This window comes from Barbatula barbatula, assembly GCF_947034865.1.
Source record: "Barbatula barbatula genome assembly, chromosome: 15".
In the NCBI taxonomy this organism is placed as follows: domain Eukaryota; kingdom Metazoa; phylum Chordata; class Actinopteri; order Cypriniformes; family Nemacheilidae; genus Barbatula; species Barbatula barbatula.
This window is the reverse complement of record NC_136778.1, coordinates 10,618,246-10,638,633: the sequence shown is the minus strand read 5'-3', so window position 1 is coordinate 10,638,633 and position 20,388 is coordinate 10,618,246. Positions and strand designations below refer to the sequence as shown.

General features: G+C 40.1%; 1 protein-coding gene across 2 annotated transcripts in view; it reads right to left on the bottom strand.

Moving 5' to 3' along the window:
• Window positions 1–3,510: 3,510 nt before the first annotated feature.
• The window catches only part of epha7 (eph receptor A7), a 64,469-nt gene continuing 47,591 nt past the window's right edge, over window positions 3,511–20,388 (bottom strand). The window contains exons 6-17 of one of the 2 annotated variants that reach the window (XM_079475234.1): window positions 18,360–18,484; window positions 16,834–17,008; window positions 16,212–16,320; window positions 14,927–14,982; window positions 12,685–12,810; window positions 12,050–12,235; window positions 11,615–11,676; window positions 11,256–11,465; window positions 10,543–10,692; window positions 8,334–8,527; window positions 6,755–6,910; window positions 3,511–6,508 (exon numbers count right to left, since the gene is read on the bottom strand). In XM_079475234.1, the coding sequence (XP_079331360.1) occupies window positions 6,394–6,508; window positions 6,755–6,910; window positions 8,334–8,527; window positions 10,543–10,692; window positions 11,256–11,465; window positions 11,615–11,676; window positions 12,050–12,235; window positions 12,685–12,810; window positions 14,927–14,982; window positions 16,212–16,320; window positions 16,834–17,008; window positions 18,360–18,484 (1,664 nt within the window). In that variant the 3' untranslated portion in view covers window positions 3,511–6,393. The remainder of the gene's footprint in view (window positions 6,509–6,754; window positions 6,911–8,333; window positions 8,528–10,542; window positions 10,693–11,255; window positions 11,466–11,614; window positions 11,677–12,049; window positions 12,236–12,684; window positions 12,811–14,926; window positions 14,983–16,211; window positions 16,321–16,833; window positions 17,009–18,359; window positions 18,485–20,388) is intronic. The other variant, XM_079475235.1, reaches the window with a different exon arrangement.

The following is a 20,388-nucleotide window of genomic DNA, read 5'->3' as shown; positions in this document are numbered from 1 at the left end:
CGCTCGACCTGTGCATATCGTTGAGGTCAGATCTGCCAGATATCTTTTGCTGTCCAGCTACTGCTATTTTGTCCCCCAAAATGGGTTTCTTACAATGTTTAATTATGAATCCAACTTATATCACTTAATAATCCTTTTTAATTTCTTGAATAGAACTTAAACTATCACTCGACTGCATTGTGGTAGAATTTCAAAGAGAGGAAATCAAATATTTCGAATGAAAACCACTTCCCGCAGTCGAAAATTATTTTGGAAATAAAATGCTAATACAGTACATCTTTCTTGCTGACCTTTCAAGCCTCTTCGGGTCTCAGATGCAAGTGCCATTGTTGTGGCGGCCATTTCACATCCAGCCACACCTGCAGTCATTTCACTATCATAAATGAAATCTCTGTCCTTCCAAAGATGAGCTGTCCATGCCACAGGCCGGATAATGCTGGCAACCCCATTACTCATCCCGGTCTTGCATGCCTTTGAGGGAACCATCACATCTGGCAGATCCATCAGTGAAGGCATCAGGCAGCCTGTGAAATTGATCATCTGCTCAGGAGATGGGAGAAGAGAGGCGAGGGGATATATTTTACTGGTTCCTTTAAATACTTAATGCCAGAAGGTGCCACGAGAAAAAGGAAACTTGCAGACCTACGACAGCAAAAACGCTTGGACTAAAAGCCTTTAGGTGTAGTGGCAATACGATAAGAGCATCTAAAAGGTTTTTAGTAAACATACAACAGTTAGTAACGGTTCTTGAATCTGATTCGATGCGAAGCGTTTCAAGAATACTGACGCTTTACTGTTCTGTTTCATTCAACGACAGTGAAACAATACTATGAGAAAGTTGCTATCAGTAGTCATTGTTCCTCCTTGCAGTATGACATATATGACTTTTTTCAGATTTTCTTTTTTTACCGTAACCAGTGAATGTTCTCCCAAAAATGAAAATTCTGTCATCTTTTAGTCACCCTCTTGTCATATCAAACCCGTAGGACATTCTTTCTTCTGCAGAACACAAAAGACGATATTTTGAAGAATGTGGGTAACAGAACGACAGATTTATATTGTATGGACACAAACCAATGCAAGTGAATGGTTAAGGTCATTTGTTTAACATTATTCTTCCAAATATCTTATTTTGTGGTCTGCAGAAGAAAGACTGAATATAAAAGACCGAAACCATAACATTGACTAATACCACAGGGAGAAACATCCCGTTTGCATGGTTAATGGATATGTCTGTCATCTTTGCACGTGCCTCAAGATGAGTGGCTTGGTCCGGCACATGACAGTGGGGAAAGATGCTTCTTTTTATAGGAATGATATTATAACATGCGCTCTGGATCCCTTGGCAAAAAAGAGCAGTCACTATCATTATTGCATCATAGTGCATGGGGACGGTAATTACTACCCAGAAACTTTTCTGCACCTTGCCAATTATACGCTACATCACATTCCCATGGGTATTGTATAACCAGCGCAGAATGAGTATATTAAAAGGGAAAACATTATAAAAGAAGAGAGGACAAAACACACACTGCATCAAACCGTATTAGTGTAGTTGGACCTTTAGGGTTTCACATGACAATGACATTAAGGAAACTGAATGACTGATGATTAATTTAATTGTGCTCCTTGAAATGTATGATCAACTGCTCTTTGTATACTATAACTTTAAATGTCTTTGTGCTGTGTTGTAGCGCCAAGTTGGTTTGATTCTCTTGGGAAACTTTCAGCAGGTTTCACGCCGAGTTGTTTTCATTAGTTGAATCTGACATCTGAATGCGTTAAAGCCGTGTAGCTCTTGTACACCTGACAGAATGAACAGTTTACGTCAGCTAGCCAGTTCATTAATGTCAAACACACACGTACCCTTATGTCTAAGCTTCAGCGCTGTAAACTGTTTCAATTACCTGCCCTTCTCTTTCTTACGGGTATATACATTAGATGTCACAACACTAAAATATTTTAAGAACAGAAGTCCCACAGACATAATGGTAAAATAAGTCCAGAGTTGGCACTTTTGAAGTTTCTTACTATTTTCCTCTATAATGGACAAGAAGTAAAATGTTCCTAAATGCCCACTATTGTCAGACCAGCAGAGCAATGTTTTGATAATGTGTATACGCTTTTAGTGGCGAGTAAGGCTATCAATGGATTATTTCAAGTTTACCCAAAAATAAAATTTGTATTATTTTTCACCCCATTCAAAAGCTGTGTGACTTTCTTTAAAGGAAAAGTGGTTGCGTGTCCAATGGACAATCAATGGGCACCAATGTTGATGGTTACCAAAGTTCTTCAAAATATCTTATTTTGTGTTCTGGAGAAGAAGGAGAATCAAGTTTAGAAAGAGGTTTTCTATTTTTAACCTCAGATGTCTTCAAGTGTTTTCTTTTTGTATTTTCATACAGTATTGTTCAATGGCTTTATCCCCTCCTACAAAATAGACAAACTACAATACAATAAAAAGCAGCAATGTGTCATTCCATTCACATTGTTTGAGAGACTTCAGTTACTTTTCTATGCCAGTTTTGCCCAAATACCAAATACACAGGCCAATGTGCATTTTGTTATCTATACCGAGGATTGCGATCTGTTCTTTAAAAGACTCGATAAAAAGCAAGGAGTAGTGTTTTCTCTTCCACGATTTTCAATTTTAGCTTCTAAAATTATATCTAATTTCTGAGGGTTTTATTAGATGTAAATTGCAGGCTAATTATTTGATTGTTGAAGGGTTAATAGTGTTGTTTTGTCCATCTATTCTTCCCTCCCATTATCGTTTTGTTTGGAAATGTTGTTCTCAACCGCAATCGCAGTTTTACATGATAAGCCTTGATCCGCGGGTCCCCTGAAGGTACGTGAAGATGTGGAAGTAAAATCTTGACTCGAATTCTACATTTGGAGTGTCACGAAATCATGTGCTCTGTTGTGTTCACATCAGAAGAGTAAAACAGAGTCTGGTAATGTTTAATGGAAGAAGGATTAGGGTTAGATCTTGGTCAGAAAAACAGCGCAAGGATCTGCCAAAGCAACCATGTATAGCCTACAGTGAGTTTCGGCTGTGTGTTTTCAACAAGATGAGGTTAAGATTCACCCAAGTTAATAAAATAAATATCAGACTATCTGCTGAGATATAATCTTTGTAAATCCATTAGGGCCTCTTTGTTTAACTCCCAAAGGAGGCGCAGCTTAATCTTCCCACGTCGGGGGCTTTGGATAATGTCTTTATAATGACACAATCCAGGATACTGTCATGAGCAGGGTCATCAAACTCTCTCTCTCTTCTCTCTTTCTCTCGTCAATACGTAATGTTAATATTCAAAAAGGCTGTAGCAGGGGAGCATAAAAATCCCATGCGGTATATGAGCTCTTTGAAATGTTCTTGAATATTTGATAAATTGCACAACGGGGAACTTGTACTCAAGTTATTGTACTCAAATCATAGGGGCCCTATGAAATCCAGTACAGAGCACTAACGAAATCATTCAGAGAAATGAAACACACAGACACAGCCATAGAGATTGCATTATATTTCCAAAAATATATGTACAGTCTATTACAAAGGTTACAAAGCAACAAAAAAAAGGTAACAAGAAATCGTCTAGGTAAATGACCATTCAGTTTCTCAGCTGGGGAAAATACTTTTTTGACCAATGAATACTCTCCATTCTCTTGCCACGGAAAAATAAATAATAAATCGACAATTCAATTTCAACTGTACAATTTTAACCTAAAGAGAAAACCGTAAAGCAAAAAGATCATTCTAAAATGGAAACCTATTAACTCTCTTTGGTCCTAAATGAGAAATTATGTACAACTGAAATAGTGAGGGTAACAATAATCAGCTGCGTGTGAGATAGAAAAATATAGTGCATTTTCAATGAGCTCACTACAGAGTACTTGAGTGAAAAAAGAAACGGCAATTATAAATAAAATATACAAGTTTTACAGTTAGAACATACACAAATTGTCCTCTGGTTTCGTGATTACTCCGACACAATCAACAGTGCTGAACTCTTTGGAATATTCCATTTCATTTTTTCTCAATGTGGGGTCTCTCTATACCTCTTTCTCTTCAACTTCATAACAGGATACCCTGGTGCACCGTGAACTCAATCAATCCACTGCACCGACTGTCATGACAAAACCTCCGCTACCGTCAAACCAAAAAAGTCTAAAATGGCATGAAGCGCTAAAGAAGAAAAAGTTGACAGATTTGTCATTGACCCGTACGATGGCCTCAATGTGGGATTGATTGAATCCAGGCGATAATCTCAAATTGGCTCAAATTGTTGTCACTACAGGGGCCCGGATCCATCCGGAGAGGGTAAGGGCCCGCGAGGGGCCCCGGAGTGTGAGATCAGAGCGTGGGGAGAGTGAACTGAGTGACTGCAGCAACTGCTGAAGCTCGGGAGGTTTGTGCTGACCAAGAGCCTTTCCGCTTGCGTTCAATTCAAAGGCCTGGCACGGGCTCAGTGCTGAGGTTAGCGAGATAGAGCGGATGGGAGATGGGCCCCTGAGCAGGGCATGGTATGAGCCACGGGGGACACGCGCGCACACACATAGGCACACACGAACCAGCTGGATCTTAACGCTGGCGTTAAATGAAAATAGCCAAACATTCAGTTAAATCCTCTAGGACGCTGTGTCTTCTTACAGTCGAATACAACATGGCAGGTTCGCACAGCTGTTAAACACGGGTCAAAATAATGAGAAACATTCCACTGTGTTGTGTACATTTCAAATGGCACATATTCCTTATTTCAAAATAAATAAAATACTTTTGTGCTCCAAGCTGAGTAAAACGGATAAACATTACAAAATGTATTGTGTGAAGTAAAATGCAAATGAATGAACTCTGGACGCAATTCAATGCTCATTTGTTAAAGTGGAAGGCAGTTATGGCACTAAAAGAAAAGATTAAACCTCTTGAGCTCAGAACATCAGGGAGGTGGAAGAAACAGGAAGAGAACATATAAAGTCAGCATTCAACTTCATAAGAACAACTTATTAAATTGTACAGTACTGCCGTTGATAAGTGACTTTCAAGCAGTACATAATAAAAGTCTGTACAGCACCTCAAATGTCTCAGCCTTGAGTAATTATTGCTCATATTGGTCAGTCTCTCCCCAACCTAGCCATGATCTCACAAAACATCCTAATACCTTAAAATTAGAGCGATAGTTGACTTTTTTAAGGCAGTATCACTCCTTTCTAACCAGTCAGCCACTAGGTATAAAACAGAATAATAAAGAAAAAAACCGAAATACTTCTTGCTGAAAAAGATTTTGTTTCTAAATTAAAACAGCCTAATTTTTTTGCTTGTTTTTTCTTTATGGAAACTTGAATTCATGGTAAATAATATCAATATTAAAAAGTACACATTCAACAACAGCACTGATAAGATCAACTCCATTCATGTGGTAGATATAAACTTAGAAAGAATATTGCCACTGTAATAGTTGTTCTTACACTTACAAAAATCCACCTGAAGTGGTTCTCAATTGTCTTTGTACTAATTCACATCTGAATTGTCAGTTAGGATCGTAAAATAAACTCTCCGCTCGGGCTATGCTTAAATGCAACCAGTGGGGAAAAAACACCCTCGGGAGCTTCATATAACCGTAAATGTAAAAAGAAGTGGGATATTTTCATTCAATATAAAAAAACTACTGCAGGTCAGATGGACTCACAGCCAATGCAATTCAGTCTGGAGAGAGCTTCATGTAAATAGTGCTAAAACCTCCTCGGCTGACTTTCAGCCTCTGGTTGCGTCTCTTTTCCCTCCGATGAGGCATTTTACCCTGTTGTCAAGTCCGTAACACAATCCAAAAAACAAGCTGACACGATATGAGCCACATCGTCCAAATGTGGTTATTCCAAAACAAATCAAATCTCTCCAAATTCACTTCAGATATTATCTATAAGAATTAGATTTGCTTATTTTTATATTCTCCCTTTTCGATATAAAAAAAACAGAAATCTGTGAAATCTATATCAACTATGAGCAAATTTGCAAACGTTTGTGACGGTGAAGTGAGGACAGTCCGTACAAAGCATAACAATCCCCTCAAAAGCTCCGTCTCAATGTAATGCGAGTTCTTTGGAGCTTTGAGAGTTCATGTAGGATTCTCCTTTGTCTGTCTGCTGCGTCCTCTCCGTTTCTCGGTTTCCAGCACCCTTGCCAAAAATCCTTCGCCAAAAACAAAGGAATGATTCTGTTCTGTTGGTTCTGGAAGGTTAATTGCACCCGGAAGGATGCGGCAAGTGTTTTCTTAGTCGTCGATTTGTCTTCTAGTGTTTTTTTCCTGTGATTATCACCGTTCACGTGCTCTGCGGTGCTGTCCTGGAGAGTTCCGATTGGTCGGAGCGGGCGGGGGGAGGGGCCGTCCACGCCCATTACACCTGAATGCCTGTGCCGTGAAGATGAAACATCTGGGCTCTCATAGTCTGTATACTGCTCAAGATCTTCTTCTGATGGCCCACCAAGGAGATTCCCAAACTCATTACATCCCTAAAGCAGAAACACAACGTTCATAAATCACAGCAATGGAGCATGAAGCGCCTTAGAGGTATTTCATTAATGGAGCAAAAGGAAATGGAAAAAAGGCCCATATTAAGTACAACATGACAAGGCTGAGTATGAGTCAAGTGCTCTGATTAAAATTCAGCGTGATGCCAGATTCATATTGTGAACGAGAGCTGAAATGACTCTTAGAAGGTTCTCTAGAGGTGAGAGTGGGAAAGATTGTTCTCTTACTCGATAGTCATTCTAGCGACGGATTCCAGAGAGCTGTATCCGGCAGCTGTGAAGTTGTCCACGTATCTCTCCATCTTGATGGCTTCCAACCACTCGCTGACCAGTCGGAAAGAGGTGAAATCTGGAGTGTTCTGGTCTAGCAGTGGGCTTATGGGTCTGAAGAGCAGAAAGAGACAATGGTTGTTATAAAGGAACGCTGCCAACATATAAGCACTGGTACAGTATGTAGAACTAGGAATGCGTCAAAACAGACTGTCCCACTAGTTAAATCATGAGTCTTTGCTTACATTTTTTAATTATTTTTAGTTATGATATTTTTTCTGGCTGTATTTTGCAGTACAAACTGATGGATCTTTTAAAATTGGCAGTTTTTTTATACATACTGTCTATCTGTAATGTAATGTCACAAGTCGGTCGGTTCTGATGGCATCTGCATAAATGTTAGTTATTATAGTTTTTTTTATTTATTAATATTTTAAATGGGCTTTTATATTTAGATTTTTAGTTTGCATGTTAATTTCAGGTATTTTTTTGCAATTTTGTTATATGCTTTCGTAATTGTATTCTTTATTTTTTTTGTTGCTATATAATAATAATTCATTTTTATTTAGTTTTTGTCTATTATTAAAATTTTTGTGCCTTAAAATTATTTCAGTATATTTCTGAGGCATTTACATTTTTTTCGCTTAGTTTAAGTAATTTGATATCAATAAACAGAAACATTTTCAAAGTTTTGTTTTTAGTAAACTAATATAACCTTGATTTAAATGTAGAAAATACATTTATACATTTATTGTATGCGTCAAAATATCACGGTTATTGTTGATTCTGGCATATTAAAAACATTATCATTTATATTGTGTTTATGCTACACATTGGAAATATCGCCAAAAAGAAAGAAAAAACACAAAATAAACAAAATTAAAGATAGCATTATTCATTTATAGAAACATTTTAATGGACATCGCAAGAATAAACTTATCGCATATTATTTTTTCATGATAACTGTAACGTGAAAATCTGATATTGTGCCAGCACTAATACTGACAATGAGACATAATTATTGTAATCACAGTTCAGTGATTTAGGAAACTGTAACTTTTACATCTTTTACTGTTCATCAAGTGATGAAAAGTAGACCAAAACTTTCCATTTTTATGTTAAATATTTTTCTTAAATGTGACGCATTCTGTGTTTTAAAGGTAAATAACCTCGCGTACAAGGTGCTGAAGTTCCCACAAGGCTTTAACATCTTAAACACTCATTTATTTTAAAGTCCTTGTTATTGAACATAAGGGCATGGAAGCCATTGATTCTCTGAGATTCTTTTTTCATCTGTAAACCCTAATAAATAAATAAAATGCCAGACAGATATACATTAATTTATTTATATTATCTTAAAACAAATTTGCTCACAACCCTATAAAAGGCCTGTAAGAAATTATAGCCAGGTGTATAAAGTAAAAACCGTACCAAGCAACATCCAAACCATAAAAGCAAATCTGTGCCGTAAACAGCGTCGTTTTCCTTTAGAGGAGATAGATAATAGCTGGGTGTAAAATCGAATGGCCGTCCTCACCGTGTACACGTCCCCATTGGCGTCTTTAAAGTGTTGGGATTGCGGATCATTTTGTCGAGGATGCCTACGATCTGGTCAAATTTGGGTCGGTCGGCTCTGTCTTTCTGCCAGCAGTCAAGCATGAGCTGATGGAGGCCAGGAGGGCAGTCCATGGGGGCTGGAAGACGATATCCCTCCTCTATAGCCTTTATGACCTGCGAGATCACAGCGAGAGATGGAAAAATGAGTAAAAGTGTAGACAAAGAGTAGAAAGGAAAGAACCAAAGACAGGGTCGAAGTTGCTAAGAATGAATTACACCCAGTAATTTTCCTGAATCCGCACAGCTGCATGCAAAAGCGGCACAAACGTTTTCAGAATCCGCCCCGGAGAAAAGGCACAAATACAAAGAGAAATGGGAGCTCGCCATTAGTATCCAGATTGAAATATACACAAAGACGAATCCTTTCCTGCACCTCAAGCTCTCTCTTTACATCCTCTCTCCATTTTGCTCATCCTTTAATCAGGATTCTGTAAACAGCAGCTTTACTGGCTAAATCTTTCTGCGGTTTACCTCCAGCATTACCAACTTCAACAGAGGGAAAGTAGGCTAACCAGATGTGATTATTCTTGCTCCGGTTATTAGACTTGCCTGAGCACACGGAAAGGGCACAGACTGCTGAAATTCTATAAGAGTGAGGTGCCAGTGAGACGGGTCTGTCGAACAGCTGTCCGTGACCGTCATACCACCACGAGCCCGTGTAATTAAGCAAGATAACAAGGGTACGTCTAAACCAGGGATGATTGCATCGGATGCTTGGATGTCTGTGTAGTTGACTAGCTCCACATGTGTGGGTTTACGAATGCAACGGGACCATGAAGTAATAAATCCACCTGCTTTTTCACTCAACTGATTAAACAATCTGAGTCAACTAAACTGGGAATTGGGTTGTCCAGAGCCATGCTTTCTTTCTCGTCTACTCCCGAGGTATAGCAGACTGTTTATTTTCCCCGAATCCTCATCTGCTATTCTTGTCTTGTCTCGCCAAACAGGGCTTGAGCTATGGAAAGAAAAGTGTCAAAACAGAAAAAGTTGAAGAAATGTAAACATTTCTTTCTGGAGCCCTCGAGGAGTTCTTCGAATCCCCCCGACGGGATAGAAAAACCGGCGCTGAGGCGAGACGAGTATCAACACTTCTCAAAGGCGCGTGTTCCAACGCAACACAATAACACTTACATTTATTAGCGAATTACAATGCTCTGACTGCACATCAGGTCTTGTCCAGTTTTGTAAAAAATGTGCGGTTTCTGAATGTAGCTCGAATTCATCATCAGTCCCACCGAGAAGGGTTGTTTACCTTCTCTGAGGTTGTTTAAGCCTGTGTAATTTTGACAAAGAATCACAAGAGCAGCGTACACAAGACGAGTGCCAACATCCAGCGACGGATTAACAACACTTCTCCTCATACATCTCATTAACCCAAACAGTATCTGAATTTCAATCCAGTTCGAGTGGAACACCCCGGACGGCTGTGATAGGAATGATGAACAGCGCTCCGCTGTACCAATTTCTTCCAGACAAAAGCTTGGCCTACAGATCATTCGGAAGGTTTTGCATGGCTAAGCAGATATCTTTGAATTGATTGAGTTCTGCTAATGATGAATTTGGCTCACATAATCATTTCTCATTAGAAAGGTTGAAGGTGTACCGGAATACAAAAAAGAACTGTACAAGCAAAACACTATTCTTTTTCCGAAACCCATTAAACCGTTTTATCCTCAAAATGTACGAGTTCATCGCTGACAGTGTTGACATCTACCTTGAAAAACGTGTAAAAATTATTGTCTTAATACCTTAAAACCATTAGATTACCTCCTTGTTAAGGTGATTTGAATTTTAAGACTACCCTTAGTTTTACAAGGCTATAAAGTAGAACGAACTAACAAGAGACTTCTTAAAACTGCTTCAGTTGCCTTGATGATTTGAAAAGGAGCTGAAATAGATGTAAGTTTTCAACATTTTGTTTAAACAAAATGTAAGAGAGACTTAAAATGAATTTAATACAAATAAGAAAAAAGTACATGCAACAATATACAGATCCTCACATGCCTTCAATAGTCATTTTAAGTAATACAGCCGTGATCTGATGAACCTGGTTTGACACAGGCATGATGTTATAAAACACGTATAGCCTTCTTTTCATTTTCGTTCGCTATGAAACTGTGACTTACATCCTGGTTGGACATGTCCCAGTAAGGTCGTTCTCCATAGGACATGACCTCCCACATGACAATCCCGTAGCTCCACACATCGTTGGCAGATGTGAATTTACGGTATTGGATGGCTTCCATTGCTGTCCACCGAACTGGGATCTTGCCCCCCTGAAAAATGCAAATCAGAAGGATGAGTAAACTGAGATTCTGTTAAAACTGAGATTCTGTTTCAGTTATATTTAAAATCTATTCTTTATAGTCTTTTAAATTGGGGAGATTAATGGACAAAAAAAAATTATTATCTTACATGGTGCTGTAATAAATAGTTATATTTATTATATAGAAAATATATAAACACTTTGATGTATGTTTTTTGGACAACCTTGGTCAGGAACTTTTTCATTGCCCTTAGGGCATGTAAAACAAGATTTAACATTACTTTATGTACGCTGTGTTCATATGTTCACGCACATTTTGTTGACCTCTATGTTTAAAAGTTTAATATATATATATATATTAATATAGCTATATAAACGTACTCATACCCTGACATAAAAATTTCGCTCAGAAGTATAGATGTTCAATACCGTTCTTAGCATTTCTACCACAGACAGCCACAGGCAGCATCTATATTTGCTCTCCTCTGATGCATGAGTTGATTTGTTTATTCTGACAGCGCAGTGGGTTTTTAAGACAGGTATGCCGAGACAACGGCGGCTTAATTGACTCACCGTCGTTGTGTAGACAGCCTCGGGATCGTCGTCAATCACTCTGGACAGGCCGAAGTCGGACACTTTACATACGAGATTGCTGTTGACGAGGATGTTCCGTGCCGCTAGATCGCGATGGACGTAGCCCATGTCAGAGAGGTACCTCATCCCCGCCGCGATGCCTCGCAGCATTCCCACCAGCTGGATGACGGTGAACTGCCCGTCATGCTTCTGCATGAGAAGATAAACACGATTGACTATCCATCTCAGCCGCGCCTCCGTTGCGAGCGGAGGAATGGTAAAACGCGGTGGGTGTAATGAACAGAACAGAAAAGATATTGTGTTCGCTGACCAGATTGTCTAGGGTGGTTTATACGTACCCTGAGGAAGGCGTCTAATGAGCCGTTTTCCATGTATTCAATTATTATCATGACTGGTTTTCCTGAAAGAGCAAAGAACAGACTCTATTAAAATGAAGCGCGGCCAACACATGCTGTATGAAAGCGGTAATGAGAAACAATTCTGAGACCATTCTACAACTGGGGAGTTTTTATTAACGTTTTTGTGAAGGACATACGGTCGCTTTAAAACTAAGATTTTATATTATTATGAAGGAGCCTTGAGTCAAAAACAACACAATCCTAATTGAAACAGAATTCAGAAAAGCTGCATTCACACTAGATTTACATATACTAACCTGTCGATCTGTATAGCAAAAAGCCACTTGACCGAAAGAAGATCTTAAGAAATAATTTTATAATCTTAAAAACCTAACGTTACCACATCATGAAAACTGAAGTATATAAACTGCTCACCTCTGGTGACCACGCCCTCTAAATGAACCACATTTGGATGATCGAACTGTCCCATTATGCTGGCCTCGCACAGGAACTCCCGCCTCTGTTTCTCGGTGTAGCCTACTTTCAGCGTTTTAATTGCCACGGAGACGTCCCTCTTTCCGGGCAGCTTCAGCCGTCCGCTGCACACCTCTCCAAACTCTCCTGTGACACACACAACCACCCACAAGCTGAGTTGCAGCTCTCCGCATCGACTTTAACACTGTTACCTGCGCCGCGTTACCTAATGCGTATCAGTCAAGCTGGCGGCAGGACTCTGCATTATATGATGCTCTGCATCAGTACACAGGGGAGTGCAACCGAGAGAGCAGGTAATTGGATATGCTATATAGAGGACACGCTAACGTACTTATAGGGTACGTAACTAAAAGGAATGCGGTGGCAATTTATCAACGGTGATACATTTATGTGCACGCTGGCCTTAAGAGAAGACATATTAATTATAAACCAATCCTACAGCGGCGCTATCAATAACCAGAGGCCAGAAAGATGTCCTGCCTGCTATCGAGAGTGTAAATATTTGCCTGTCATTGTGATGAATGACAGAGGTGTGTGACTAAAGTGAGGCGGCGAAGAAGACAAGAGGAGCTCACCTGCACCGATAACCCGCTCGATCTTAATGCAAGATGCATCTAGCTCCTTGGCGAACTGATGGACAGCCCGGTTCGGGTCCTCGTACGTTTCAGGGTCGATGTAGGTTTTGGTGCCTGGAAATTTAACTGTAGAAGGGTAAGAGGATTACTGTTACGATTAAATATGCATGCAGCACACACACAGACGCCGTGATGGACGGATGCGATTACCGCAGGGTAGAAACACAGGGGCTAAAGAGCCCGGTGTGATGGAAGACAGCATGTCAAAAGGTCTCTTTGGTCAGATGCTTTCTGCACATATTTTAGAAAAGCCACGTTACATTTTCTCGTTAGCGTTCTCGGAATTGAGCTGAAAGATATTAGCTGTATTGCATGGCAACAGAATTTGTAGCTGTCACTCAACGTGTAATGGGTTTTATGAGCCGCAGCTATTGTTTGAATGTGACGAAACTTCGGTTCGGGTATTTTACTCTGAGTCGAAGAGTGAGAAAATATCCATATGCGACATCGTGACTTCACTCTAGACCCAATTAATGTGTTCACCCAGTCTTACTATCTAATCAAATCCTATAATTACATCGCTACCTGTCAACTTCAGCGTTAAGCCCCATTTAATGAGATGCAAAAACTAATAGGCTACATCACGCTGCGATGAAAACGACTAAAACGGACTGTTGTTAACGCGTAATTAAATTACTAATTTGCAACAAAAGCCACGCTAAAGAACAGAGAGAGAGCATTCGCCTCATATCTCCCCGCTCTCGCTTTCATGACCTACGTAAGCAGACGGGTGGCATTGTGCTCCAGTCACATGCGGTGGCATCTCATATTTGCTTTTTTCCTCACATGCTATAATTGCTTCGTCCATCTAAGCCGTCGGTGAATCTGATACGACACGTGTTTGTATCGGACGCGACCGACAAATTGGGCTTACGAGGCAGGTGTGCGCCCCTTATCTGCCTTTGGTCAACCCAGCTAGAATATCACGGCTTTGCGTCTTAGACGAGATTCCCTTTCTAAGCTCTGACAGATGTTATTTGGAGCTTCTGGTGCTGTTTTTGGCTATGTTTTACCACAGCGGAGATATGGCCAGAAGAGGTGCTCGCCGGGCAAGGAAGCAAGCGAGGTTGCACTGCCCCGTACAGGCAAGCTGTGCCTCCTTGAACCTTTGTTTCCAAATCAGCACTTTGCCTACAGCGCTGATCATTAGCACAGCAAGTGTGGGAAGGCCATCGCCGGCTCTATCTCCAGGGGCTTCATTAGGGACTGCTGAGAGGAAACATCATACTGGCCGAGAGGCCTGGGTGAAGGGGTTTAGAATCCGGAGGAGTCGAACACCTCGAAGAACGTCTGAGAGGTCTGAGGGCTCTCTTTAGATCTTAAGCGCGGGGACTTTGCGGTTCGATATCTGCTAATGGCCCGTTTTTATGAGGGTTGTGACCTAGCTTTTCACCACAGGCGAGTCTATATCCTTTTCGGAGGCGATTCATTCCCCCTTTCGCCTCCCCTCCTCTAAAAATTACGTAACAGTTTCCACCGTAGCAAATGTTGTATGGCGCACTGTATAATAGTAGTTTAATCATTTTCTAACTATAAGAAACTGTATGTTAATAAAATCCATTTACTAAGGAACCTTTTGACACGTCACCAAAAGGTGAAGCTGCAGACTTTCTTTTTTATATTTATATAATTTAAAGTTTTACATTTGTATACCATTTGGTAATTGATTCTAAAATACATTTCTAAAAAATAAAAGGTGTGTTTCTATAATATACATGTATGCGTGTTTTATGCAAAAGGAACAGCCATACATATATACGTAACAAATTTTGTACAAACATTTATTTTGGAATCGATTAATTGCGATCCATCGATTTGACAGCCCTAATTCTGTATTGTTTGATAACTTGCTTAAAGTGCTCTATAGGCATGATTCAACGACGTTATTTTAGATACTGCATTTAGACTGGAGCTTATTAGAGAGTGTTAAACAGTTACAGTTGATCTGAACACTGGTCAGTGCTTTACAGCATGACTGCGTCCACACTTCTGTGCAGTTCAGTTCCAGCTCTGCTCCAACACACCTGCCCGTAATTCAAGTGTGAACCCAAAGACCCTGATTAGGTGGTTCAGGTGTTTGATTAGAGTTGGCACTAAACTCGGCAGGACGGCGGGTCTCCGGGAGCTTCGCCTGAGCGTGTATGTGTATGTGTATAATGAGCTGATGAAAACTGGCACTCACATTGAAAGTAAAGCTCTTCGTCTCCTTCCTGATCTGCCTTACTGTAGCCACAGTGTCTGTACGTGAAACAAAAAGAAGCTAATTAATGACACGCAGTGACCAGGAGAATGATTTCATACATCACAGGGCTACGGAGGGCAATGTATTTCTGCTCAAACTCAACCTGAAATGGCCAGAAAATATGGATACTTGGAGTCGCGGAACAGAAATGCTGCTAATTTATTTCTGTTCTGTGAGCTTTGGGACAAATCGTTCAATTAAATGCAAAAATATTTGTGTTGGCTCATTGTGTTTCAGAAAGACTGTTTGAAAGTCTTGGGGAGAACTTCAGGAATATATAAATAATCTTGCATTTGCCTACAGCTGGAAATGATCTATCCATCTGAACATTGAGAATAACTCAGTAATGAATTAAACTGACATGGAAAACCAAAGCATTCGGAGCATTTGTGTTGACGGACATGCAGGGAAGCGATGTGCGTGTCCGTGACCATTTAATGTGTATTAGTTTACTTCAATAATATGACGAACAGCATGAGTGATGAGATTTTTTACATGACAAAAGGCAGTTTTGGTTTATCCACATGCACTGCGAACCATTCTTTTCTTATTCAGTGTTGTTGTTTTGTGCATTAATATCTAAACATCCATACTTTATAAAAATATCTGTGTAACACAGTGTAAAAAATTAACTAAATAATTTTAAATAAAAAATATCTTAAGATTATAGATTGATCTGAAATAATAGTTTTTTACTGTAATGTAACCAAATTTACTGAGGTTTTTTTTTTAACTCACACCCACACACACGAATTACCAATAGACTTGAAAAAAAATTGTAATACAAGATAATACACTTCTCAGAGAACAAATCGTATTATTTAACATAATTTTGGGTCTAGTACATTTATCTTGTAAATGATTGTACATTCATCTTGCTTGGGGATGTTTAGATATTTTTACTGGAAAAACAAAAATTCATACACACAAAAATATTTCCTCTATGGCAAGTAACAGGTAAACAGGTGTGATTATTTGTGAAGGGAGAATTCACAGTTCTGAATCTCATCCTAGGCAAACAGCATGAGCGTGTGACAGGGGAAAATGCATCAGGGGTCATTCCCACAGCGTATGACATGATGTTGGGTGTGATAACACGCAGTGGGACGAGGGTGTGACACGTGAACTCCACCGCTATGGTGGCCTTTAAGGGACAGAAAGTCAAACCGAGAGGGCGTATGAGACTCACAGTAGCGGAGAGTCAATGGGGGCCGCGAGAGCGTACCTTCTCCCTATGATGAAACCGAAAACCATGAAGACCAGGATGATGGTGCCGGCCACCGCAACCACGGCGATGATGATGACCGGATTCTGCTCGCTCGATATGACTGTGGCTGCGATTGAAGCACAAACACAACACAGAATATGGAGTGAATGAGAACAAGCTGTCAAAGGTAATCCTATGATCTTAGTTTAGAAAACACAAGACGAGAGGAGACAGCAGGATAGCTTTGTTGCGAAGCATAAAACAAACATTTTCAATTTTTACTGTGTGCTCTACTGAAACCAGTAATACAGGCGTTTGAAAGGCACAGGGCAATGCGGCAGGGAGGGGCCGGCTCTATTTTAGGGTCTCGCTGAGCGCACGGTTCTACTGTTTCTGAAAGTGGGCTTAATAGTCCCCGATGGTAATACAGTTCCCTGCATTTGAAACAATGACACATTCAGGTTGGATTGTTTCTTGTTAACAGAACAGAACATCTTATCGCATAAAATACACAGTGCCTTAGTGTTTAGACGGCTTGGTTTGTCAGCCATAGTTAATAAGAAACATTTAAGACACGGAAACCATTTTAAAATGATATAAAGTACCTTAAAAATAGCATTTTACATACTCTTTTGCTCACCAGATCCAGCTGACTCTTCTTTGGTGGTGACCTCTAGTCTGGGACCGAAGGTGCCGTACCCGGCTGCCGTAAACGCCCGGATCTGAAAGATGTACGCTGTGCTGGGTTTCAGATTATTGACTGTGGCTGAAGTGGACTTTGACTTCACCGTGGAGTAAATGCGATCCTTCTGGTCCTTCAGGTTAAAAAAAGCAAAACAAAATGAAAACTTAGTCCCAGGATATCAAAAGAGCAAATTCTTCTGACAATGGCGGATACGGCGAAGTGCTTGGCAGCGAATACCGCAGCATTTGGCCCTTTTCACACGCAAAGAGTTCAAGCGGAGGCAATATCACAGTATTTCATCCGTAACCAAGGTAACCGGAAGCAAGCTGTTTCAGAGGAGCTGGTGCTTCATTTACAATTGGAATGTCAAAGAGAGCTTGAGGAAACGCAAACATGCGGCGTAAGGCTGCATCTCAAATTGCATACCGTCCGTTTTTATAAACTGGGCAAGATTAGGCGATTCACAAATCATAATGTGTTAGAAATAATTTGCGAGTGGGTTCACTTTGACAATTTCCAGGAGGAAGCGGCTAAGCTGCAGTTGTTTTTAAAAGTAATTGAAATAATTAATATTTCTAATAATTAGCAGTTGCATGTTCATTGCATCACAAGTGCTTCGAACCTGCATCAACCGCGGATCATGTATTTATCCCTCGATCTGTAAATTATCTCCTTGGACTCTGAGCAGGAAAAAGTCTCAAATGAAATGCCACAGGCTGTTAGAAGTGAAGTCAAGCTTGTTCCTAATTTCCAAACTGGACCAAGCTCAGGAAGACAGAGAGCTGCTCTCGAGACCGGTTCAGAGCAGAACCCAACAGGCCAAGCGCTGAGACCCGGTGAGCAAACGATCTGGACCTTTCTGCTCATGCTTGGCTAGTTGACGTATGAATTTGAGCATTGTTTACACTATGAAGCTCTGCTTTATAATGGATGGAGTGGAAAGAAAATGCATGGCTGATGTGAAGGAAATTAAGCGAGTGTGTGTGTGTGGGTGTGTTTTGAGACTACACTTCTGATTAATGTTTTAGTGACAGTGTGTGTGTGCCTGCAAGGGATTGTTGGTTGTTTTTCATTGAACAGATGCTCGGGTACAATCCCAGGCATTAAGAGGTACGTGCGGCAGTCTGCGTGTGCGTTATAAAGTGGTCTCAGACTTGTGGCTGCGGTCCTGAAGAAGATCTTGTGTACGTTATTGTGTATGTTTGTGAAAGACCTCAGTCTAATTAAAGTCTTTTGAGTGGCTCATTCATTAAAGCAATTAGGCTGGAAGAGTCCACTCATGCCAGAGCGTTTGACTGCGAGCTACGTGCGCGGAAACGCGAATCATAAAAAAGATGAAAAAATCAGGAGGTTGCATGGGAAATGAAAACCTGACAGACACACGGTCTCTGTTTCTTTTCCAGTTCTGTCTATCATTTCCGGAACACACACACACGGATTGATTAATAGCTTGTGTTGTGGAGCAGGTGGTGTGCACTCACTTTCTCATAGTACTTGATCTCATATTCGGTGATGACGCCGTTGGGCTGCTCTGGTTCCTGCCAGGAGAGCTGAACGCTGTGCTGCTGTACTCGCTCCTTTATCACCTCGCTCACCTGAGACGGTGCTGAAAGAAACACACAGAAAGAAGTCGCTTTTTTACTTTATTTCATTTTGTTTTTTATATATCTTTTTTATATTTGCACTACTGGGATTTTGTATTATTTGCTAATATTACGTGGGCGTTTGCTCTATTGTTGCAACATCCGTGCTGCAAAGGCTTTGGGAGAAAATATAAAATGAAAAAAAGAAATATAAATGGCTTGAAAATTGAGTTTTTTATAAAATACTTTTTCTAAAAATATTTGTATGTGCATTGCATCAAAACTGTGTACTACGTTGTCTTTTTTTAATTACAATATATCTGCTCATTTTCATTTATCAGATCATTTTCTGTATTAACATTGTCTAAACCTGTATTAACGAAACACATAAATACATAATTTCAACAAACAATAATATTGGATGTATTTGCATGAAGTATATAAAAAACCACACTAAGCCAACAAGAAGATAATATATTCATAAACGCATTACAAAAACAAAATAAAAAACTATTCCCTTGCAGTAATGCAAATTCAGTACCTGTACGCATGCACACACACACACACGGATAATGTTGTGTCTCTCAGTCACTACTCCAGCTCTGATGAATATTCACTTGGTGGCTCCTAAATGTTTACACCTCATAATGGAAATTTCAATTACTGAGCAAACAACAGAATACAGCCTTTTCCCAGCCAGAGTAAAACCGCAATGTCTGGCTTATGAATGTCAATTAAGTCAAATTAATTCTGCCGACGCGTGCGGAAAGCATCGCTCAAATCTCCCACATGAGTGAGCCCATCCGAGTACTTTTCACAACATTACACGCGTTCAACGCCGCCATCCACTTTCCGCCATCTCCTTTATTCTCTGCCTTTTGCGTTTCTTCGCCAACAGTGCCTGTGTTTTTTTCAGTGTGCTGTAATTGTCTTTAAATTACAAAGTTATTGCACACTTTGTACGTTGACTCGCTATAGCTGCCATTTCCAAATGCTGTATGAATTCGAAATGAGAGGCTTGTGGGTAACCCAAATTAAATTTCTTGTTTTTAATAACCTCAGAAATAAGATCCATCTCAAATCTCAGAAGGTAACCTTTGGCTGAGGACATATTGGAATGAGCGGATGGAAATGTAGCACTCATGCATACACCATTAATGAGATGTGTCCACTCTCGACGGACATCTGTTAAAGTAAGAAAAGACAGAATTCCCACAAGTAGATGGAATGGAAAAAGAGAATTAGTCTTTGAGAGGAATTTAACCGATGTGTGCGTGTGAGAGAGAGACAGTCGGCGAAGAAAATGAGTGAGAGATCTGGTAATGTGTCCATATCGTGCTCAGTGAACCATCGTGGGCAAGGATCTGAGGTCGCGACCCCGTTTGACCCTGGATTTTGTTGGGCACTGACCTTGTGGTAATGAGCGGTTAAGGATTAAAACCTCATTATGGGTTATCCGTGCCTCTGATGGCACCAGGGATGGCGATGCAGATCCAAAGCCACAACAACGATTTGTGTTTTGACATATTTAGTGTAATCCAACTAAAACAATCTGATTTACCATCTAGATCAGCCACACCACACACATGTCTGGTTTATTATCTCTGTGGGGACAGTTTATAGGTGTAAGGATTTTATACTGTACAAACTGTATATTTTATCCCCAACCCTACCCCAATCCTAAAGATCATAGAAAACTTTTAGCATTTTTGGATTAAAAAAAGATATCATTATGTACAATTTATACACTTTTTTTGCCCACAATTTTGGTCCCCACTGTGACACGAGTCCCCCCCAAACACACATGCTTCTTATAAGTCTTTACACAATTCCTCCCCTCAACTAAAAACTACAGCATCATGACCGACTACTCAAACAGGAGCGATTTTCCACATTCAGCAGCAGTCAAAGTAGTCTGAACTTCTCA